General features: G+C 42.8%; 1 protein-coding gene across 1 annotated transcript; it reads left to right on the top strand.

The window, feature by feature from the left end:
* Positions 1-741: 741 nt before the first annotated feature.
* On the top strand, positions 742-2,168 carry LOC116678915 (zinc finger protein 239-like; the record flags this gene model as incomplete). Its single annotated transcript, XM_032508651.1, has 1 exon — positions 742-2,168. A coding segment is annotated over one exon (1,053 nt), but the record flags the coding sequence as incomplete, so codon positions are not given.
* Between the last annotated feature and the right edge of the window lie 6,304 nt (positions 2,169-8,472).

Here is an 8,472-nt window from a genome sequence, read left to right as displayed (position 1 = left end):
AAATTAAACTGTAGACAAATGTCAGAAGTGTGGACCGGCGCTGTGTGGACGGTCACGGAAGACGAGAGATCCAACACAGGCACGGCTTTACAGAAGAAAATGGGTCATGTAACACAAAATTAAACCATATCCATATAAACAGCATTGCAGCGGATGCGAGGACATTAGCACCGGTGCGTCCTAGAGGAGCAAACAGCTAACAGACGCTACTAGCTAACAGCTAACAGATGCTACTAGCTAACAGCTAACAGATGCTACTAGCACCGACTAGCACTGGTGCTGCTGTGTCTGAAAAAAAACAACAGACGGGACAAAATGTTGCGTTTTACTGGTAAACTGGTAAACCTTGAGACCGACGTTAAACCGACTGCTATCTGTTGAGTTGTCCTCCCGTCCTCGTCCTTGTTTGTCGTCTCCATGTAGAGACTAAGCTGCACGGTGCAGGGAACTACTCTGATTGGCTCATGAGCAGACAGTGGTATACGGAGCGGTAAATGCCCTATGCAAAAAAAAAAAAGCGTTCTATGAAATTACGCTTTAAAAAAAATTGCTCGATCACGCAAATTTGATCGTGGGAAGTCAAATCGAAATCGATCGCAATAAATGATAATTGTGCAGCCGTAGCAACAACCCAGGCAAATAGATTGGTACATTGTCTGCAAAACAGGGTTTAAGAAAGTTGTCACTAACTCTCCTCTCTCTCTCTTCCCCCCCCCCCCCCCGTCTGTTGCTATAGAAAACAGAGAAGAGGAGAGGGACCCAAATGTCACCACTGTCAACACTGTGACAATCCTTCACAAGATCTGGAACTTTAAATCTCCTCAGAGAGTTCACACTGGAGAGAATCTACACAGCTGTGATCTATGTGGTAAAACCTTTACAAGGAGGGATAAACTAGTAATCCACCAACGTGTTCACACCGGAGAGAAACCGTACCGGTGTGATCAATGTGGGAAAACTTTTACTTCTAGTAGTGGCGTTAAATCTCACCAGTACATTCACACCGGAGAGAAGCCGCACAGCTGTAAACACTGTGGGAAAACGTTTTCTGACAGCTGTAGCCTTAAAGCTCACCAGCGCATTCACACCGGAGAGAAGCCGTACAGCTGTGATATATGTGGTAGAGCATTTTCTCAGATTGGTAACCTTAATACTCACCAGCGTGTTCACACTGGAGAGAAGCCGTACTCGTGTGAACACTGTGGGAAAATGTTTTCTGAGAGCGGTAGCCTTAAATTACACCAACGTGTTCACACCGGAGAGAAGCCGTACAGCTGTAAACACTGTGGGAAAACGTTTTCTCAGCGAAGTAACCTTAAATCTCACCAGCGCATTCACACTGGAGAGAAGTTGTACTGCTGTGATCTATGTGGTAAAATCTTTACAAGGAGGGCTAGCCTTGTAATCCACCAACGTGTTCACACCGGAGAGAAACCGTACCGGTGTGATCAATGTGGGAAAACTTTTACTTATGGTAGTGGCTTTAAATCTCACCAGCGCAGACACACTGGAGAGAAGCCGTACAGCTGTGAACACTGTGGGGAAACATTTTCTGAGAGCGGTAACCTTAAATCTCACCAGCGCATTCACACCGGAGAGAAGCCGTACAGCTGTGATATATGTGGAAAAACATTTTCTGAGATTGGTAGCCTTAAATCTCACCAGCGCATTCACACCGGAGAGAAGCCGTACAGCTGTAAACACTGTGGGAAAACGTTTTCTCACAGAAGTAACCTTAAATCTCACCAGCGCAGACACACCGGAGAGAAGCCGACCTGGTCTGAAGTACTTTAGCTTTAAATAAGCAAAACTACAAAGAGACGTATGAAAGCGCAGCGTCAAGAAAAACCAAAAACAATAACTACAGTGAGGTTCAAAGGTTTGGGCACCCCAGGTAAAAATGTGTATTAATGTGCATGAAGAATCCAAAAAAAAGATGGAAAAATCTCCAAAAGGCATCAAATGACAGATTAGACATTCGTATAATTTGTCCCGCCCTTTGGCAAGTTCACAGCTTGGAAACGCTTCGTCTTTAATTCTTGTTGGAGGTACACTACCGTTCAAAAGTTTGGGGTCACCCAAACAATTTTGTGTTTTCCTGAAAAGTCCCACTTCTTCACCACCATACGTTGTGAAATGAATAGAAAATAGAGTCAAGACATTGACAAGGTTAGAAATAATGATTTGTATTTGAAATAAGATTTTTTTTACATCAAACTTTGCTTTGGTCAAAGAATCCTCCATTTGCAGCAATTCCAGCATTGCAGACCTTTGGCATTCTAGCTGTTAATTTGTTGAGGTAATCTGGAGAAATGCCCCCCCACGCTTCCAGAAGCAGCTCCACCAGTGTGATTGGTTGAATGGGCACTTCCTGGTACCATACGGTCAAGCTGCTCCCACAACAGCTCCATGGGGTTCAGATCTGGGGACCGCCTGGCCACTCCATTACCGATAGAATACCAGCTGCCTGCTTCTGCTCTAAATAGTTCTTGCACAATGTGGAGGTGTGTTCAGGGTCATTGTCCTGTTGTAGGATGAAATTGGCTCCAATCAAGCGCTGTCCACTGGGTATGGCATGGCGTTGCAAAATGGAGTGATAGCCTTCCTTATTCAGAATCCCTTTTACCCTGTACAAATCTCCCACCTTACCAGCACCAAAGCAACCCCAGACCATCATATTACCTCCACCATGCTTAACAGATGGCGTCAGTCATTCTTCCAGCATCTTCTCATTTGTTCTGTGTCTAACAAACGTTCTTCTTTGTGATCCAAACACCTCAAACTTGGATTCATCCGTCCACAACACTTTTTTCCAGTCTTCCTCTGTCCAATGTCTGTGTTCTTTTGCCCATCTTAATCTTTTTCTTTTATTGGCCAGTCTCAGATATGGCTTTTTCTTTGCCACTCTGCCCTGAAGCCCAGAATCCCGCAGCCGCCTCTTCACTGTAGATGTTGACACTGGTGTTTTGCGGGTACTATTTAATGAAGATGCTAGTTGGGGACCTGTGAGGCGTCTGTTTCTCAAACTAGAGACTCTAATGTACTTATCTTCTTGCTCAGTTGTGCAACGCGGCATCCCACTTCTTTTTCTACTCTGGTTGGAGCCTGTTTGTGCTGTCCTCTGAAGGGAGTAGTACACACCGTTGTAGAAAATCTTCAATTTCTTAGCTATGTCTCGTATGGAATAAACTTCATTTCTAAGAACAAGAATAGACTCTTGAGTTTCAGATGAAAGTTCTCTTTTTCTGGCCATTTTGAGCGTTTAATTGACCCCACAAATGTGATGCTCCAGAAACTCAATCTGCTCAAAGGAAGGTCAGTTTTGTAGCTTCTGTAACGACCTAAACTGTTTTCAGATGTGTGAACATGATTGCACAAGGGTTTTCTAATCATCAGTTAGCCTTCTGAGCCAATGAGCAAACACATTGTACCATTAGAACACTGGAGTGATAGCTGCTGGAAATGGGCCTCTATACACCTATGGAGATATTGCACCAAAAACCAGACATTTGCAGCTAGAATAGTCATTTACCACATTAGCAATGTATAGAGTGGATTTCTTCAAAGTTAAGACCAGTTTAAAGTTGTCTTCATTGAAAAGTACAGTGCTTTTCTTTCAAAAATAAGGACATTTCAATGTGACCCCAAACTTTTGAACGGTAGTGTATCTTCGCCCATTCTTCTTTCCTAAAGTCTTCCAGTTCTTTGAGATTTCTGCTCCTTTAAGGTCTATTCATAGATTTACATTATGTTGAGGTCAGGAGATTGTGAAGGCCATGACAAAACCTTCAGTTTACGCCTCTTGATGTAATCCACCGTGGAGTTTGAGGTGTGTTTAGGATCATTATCCATTTGTAGAAGCCATCCTCTCTTTAACTTCAGTTTTTTCACAGATTGCATCAAGGTAGCGTCCAGAATTTGCTGAAATTGTATTGAATCCATTTTTCCTTCTACTGGTGAAATGTTCCCTGTGCCATGACAACAGCTGATTGTGTTCAGGGGGGGGGGGAGGTTTGCGAGCTTTTGGCTAATTCTGTGATTTTTAACCCATGTATAATCATTAGTTTTATTAATTTGATCTGTCTTCTTCTTAAATAAACTGAACTGAGTTGAACTTTGACATTTAGTTTCTTCTTATTTTACAGATTTATTCTTTTTTATGACACTCTTATGACATCATACTTGAGTTTATCACAAACATTCAACATCAACACACATCTGGAGATACGTGGTTTTCATTGGACAAGAAGGGAAAAACCTGAAAAGTAACTAGAAGCTCCCCTTCAGAAGATGGCGTAGTGTTGTGTTGATGTTGTGCGTCCATGTTTGGTTAAAACCTCGGCGCTCTGTATCGACCTCTCTTTCTTTCCCATGAGCTGATGTTTTTGAGGGATAACAGCTGATTCCCGTCCATGTTAATGTCTCCCATTCAGGTCTCAGCTCGCCCCCACAGGGGTCAGACCGTTCTCTTAATACATCCATGGGTCCGACCCTCCCACACCTTACACTTCTTCTACTTCTTTTTAATTGCGCCTTGCAACCAGAGAAGAAGAAGCTGCATACGTTGGCACAAAAAAGAAAGCCCAGGTCTGGTGTAGTGGTTATAGACGGTGGGATTTATATTTTTCTTTCTTTCAGTTTTCATTAGTAAACTTATTTTTACTCAGTAACGATAGGATTTATAATGTAGCAAAATACAATCCTTCACCTTAAAATCAAGTACATTTTAAAAACTACTTGAAAAATACACAACAAAACTGCTCAATACAGTAACATAAGTAATGTATTTCCTTATTTTCCACCTCTGCCAATACCTCACTGTCCAGTGTGTATTAAATGAACCAAACTGAGTGAACAATGTGAATTTCCCCTCACCAGATATCCGTATAAAGGGATGTCTTTCTTCTACATCTGTGTTACTTCTTGACATTAATAGAATAATTCTACAACGTATGAATTTCTGGTGTGGATGTGCATTTGATCCGATGACGCCGTGACGTCTTCATAACTTCAGAGTCAGAGAGACCAGAACCAGTCCAACCTGGTCCCAGAGCCAGTCCCCCATCAGGAATCTTTTAGTTTGCCTATTTATTTTAGAGACGGACATATATTTTTAAATATAAAAAAAAAAAAAATTCAAGTAATTTTATTCATTAGCATGATAGTTGACGTGAGCTTTTACTTTGAAAAGTAAGACAGATGGCCTATTGTTTAAAGTATTTTATTCCAGATGCAAGCTTTTATTTTGAAAAGTAGAAGCTCGGGGATGGCACCAGGCAGGATGGCATGACATGGGACGCTCCAGACTGCAGCCATACACTCTTGGACCCAGTCAGGCTGAGAGAAGTCCCCCATCAGATGATGGAGTTCTACTATCTGTCCACTAGATGGAGCTAACTGACCATCTAATGAGCTAAAGATCAGCAGCTTGTACAGCAGCAGGGATCTCTCCAAGTGGCCTCCGTGTCACATATACATCGACGTATACGTTGTACATTTAGCTTTTAATACTTACTACCTTGATACTTCCTCCACAACAGCCCCTGTTTCTAATGTGGCCCCTTGGGAAAATTAATTGCCCCCCCCCTTTCCCTAGGACAGGGGTCGGCAACCTTTACCACTCAAAGAGCCATTTGGACCCGTTTCACACAGTAAAGAAAACACTGGGAGCCACAAAACCCTTTTGAAATGTTAAATGAAATAACACTGTATATAACGTGTTTTTTTTGCCTTTGTGCTATTTATAAACAAACTATACTGTGTTACATTTATGAAATCATCGAATGACTGCAGAGAAAATGAAATAACATTTCTCCATGCAACAAATCATTTTGAACTCCGAATGAAGAAAACAAAAAACGTTGGGTTAACGGTTTAGTAAAATAGGGTTAGACCTGTCAACTGGGGAGGAGGGAGGAGCAGGAGATCAGAACACGTCTCCAGCTCCTCCAGTAACCAACGGAACTGACGGGGATTTAACCTTTCGCCATTAATCTGCTCAGAATCTTACTTCTGTGCATTCCAGAGGACATGTTTGAGCACACAGTGTCTCTTGGTGCAGGACGCAGTGAAGTCAACAACTTACTGTCCAGAAAGCCGTTAATTGTGTGCGCCTGTCATACTCGGTGCCCCGGGGGGGGGGGGTTATTCCTCTTGCTCTTAAACAATTCAAGATGGCCTCACAGACGTCCCCCCCGTGTTTGGGCTTTTAGTGGTATCAACTGGATCATTCTTCTTGTGCCCAGTCGGTTTACATAGCGGCAGAACAGCGCTATTTGTTCAATATAACCATTGTTTTTAGATAATACAGTCTTTAATTTGCTCTACGAACTAAAATAATATACATTTTAATTAAATATTCATTAAGAGTTTTTAAAAGCTGAGCCGCATCAGAGGGATCAAAGAGCCGCAGGTTGCCGACCCCTGTGCTAGGACAACGTATGTAGGAGACTGGCTAAATTAATTCACATTCATCTGCTCATACGGGTACTTAGGAGTGTAGAAGTCTTCCTCTGGTCCTCCACTCCGTCCTGGGTTTCCTCTGGAGGACTTTTTTTAGGCACTGGAACAATAATTGAGTCTTTCCAAAGGCGAGGAACAGTGTGGAGATGTAAAGACCTTTCCTTTGGTTTATCACTCTGAAGAGTGTCAGGACCTTGTTTCTGTCAACCTGGACTTTACCCTGCCCAGGGGCAACGTTATTAAAAACTGACAACTCCTCACTAAAATCCTGAATATTAAAGCGATTATAGAAAGTGTTCAGCTCATTTGAGAGGACCAGGTCTGACATGCCATTGAGGGAGATCAGACACTTCTTAGGTTGCATCCCCATTATTGCTTTCACACCCTCCCATGCAGGACGTGAGTTGCCTGTGCTAAGGTTAGGGGGGTTAGGGGGGTCAGGGTTTTGGTGGTTTAGGGTTAACCCTTCCAGTTAGCTGTTAACCACCGTGTTTAGGATCACCAGCTTTCCAGCATTAGGAGGTAACCATGGTAACAGTTATGGAGGTGATTCAAAGTAAATATTTGAGAAATGAAATGCAGCTCTGAGACAGAGGGAGACAGGACTGAAGGGGATCTGTTAGCGTGAGGACAGTTAATGACTCATTTAATATTACTGACACTCTCTTATTATTCAGATTTAAAACACAACTCATGAAAGAATCTGAAGTCTCTGATGTTTAATCTGTACTTCAGTAAAAGTACCAGTACACGCTACCAAAGTACTGCGTTAGTACACGTTCTGCTGTGAAGATGTTACCGACCTGCTGGTTGTTGTCTTGGTAACCGATGACTTCATCAGTCTGTTAAAGCAGATTCTTCATCTAGTTCTGTGTTTCCTGTCATTAGAAGAAGAAAAGCAGGGCGCCCGCACCCCCCCCCCCCCCCCCCCATATATTGAGATTTACTCCTCGACACAGCGGTCCGGGTTCGACTCCGACCGGCAGCATGTCAGCCCCCCCCCCCCCGTTCCCTTCTAAGCCTTCAGCTGGCAATAAGGAATCCTGATGCTATAACACAACTTGTGCACTTATGATGAGCTCCTACTTATATAATGTTAACTTATTCATATATAAATATCTTATACATTTATATATTTCAGTACTTAACTGTTATCTAACATTTTCAGCTCATTATATATTATTATCCCTTGTTATTTGATAATATCTGATGACAAGATGAATTTATATTTATTTTATGTGACCTGGAGACCACTTGGAGAGATCCCTGCTGCTGTACAAGCTGCTGATCTTTAGCTCATTAGATGGTCAGTTAGCTCCATCAAGTGGACAGATAGTAGAACTCCATCATCTGATGGGGGACTGGCTCTGGGAACAGGTTGGACTGGTTCTGACGTCTCTCTGACTCTGAAGTTATGAACTGGGACGGCGTCTTCACATCAAATGCACATCGACTTCAGGACTGACGAGGGACAACGAGCAGCTTCTTGTCTCCCAGTGTCTCCTGGACACATGAAGGAGGACCGGGTCTGGAAACTGACCTGAAGAGACTTCAGCAGGTGAGAATCTGACCAGAGGAGTCTGGAAATGTTTGATGAACAGAATCCCTTTGATTCAATCTGTTGGACTGGACAGAAGACCAGTTTCTTTCTGGGTTGTTCTTCAGATTTGTCTCGATAGACTATGATCCAGATGAGTGTCCATCTGAGTTAAAGGAGAGTGGTTGGAGAAGGATTAGCATGTCTTACTGTTGCTAGTTCTCAGGTCACAACAACAGCACAACGTCATCTGAGTCCACATCAGTGGAAAAACTGGTCGGACCGCTCTGATCCACTTGATCCAACACCCAGTAGTACTCTGACACGGAGTTGTTTGTACTTGTACTGCAGTACAGAATGAGCATAAGATCATTGTGTACTGCAGTAAAAGTACCGACATGATGAGATTGTCTTTGTGGTGCGTTCAGGTGTAAGCTCCATTTGATGTTTGGAGCAGTTTTATATGATGCTGC

The sequence above is a fragment of the Etheostoma spectabile genome, unplaced genomic scaffold (genome assembly GCF_008692095.1).
Source record: "Etheostoma spectabile isolate EspeVRDwgs_2016 unplaced genomic scaffold, UIUC_Espe_1.0 scaffold00008619, whole genome shotgun sequence".
NCBI lineage: Eukaryota > Metazoa > Chordata > Actinopteri > Perciformes > Percidae > Etheostoma > Etheostoma spectabile.
This window is presented reverse-complemented; position numbering and strand designations above follow the sequence as displayed.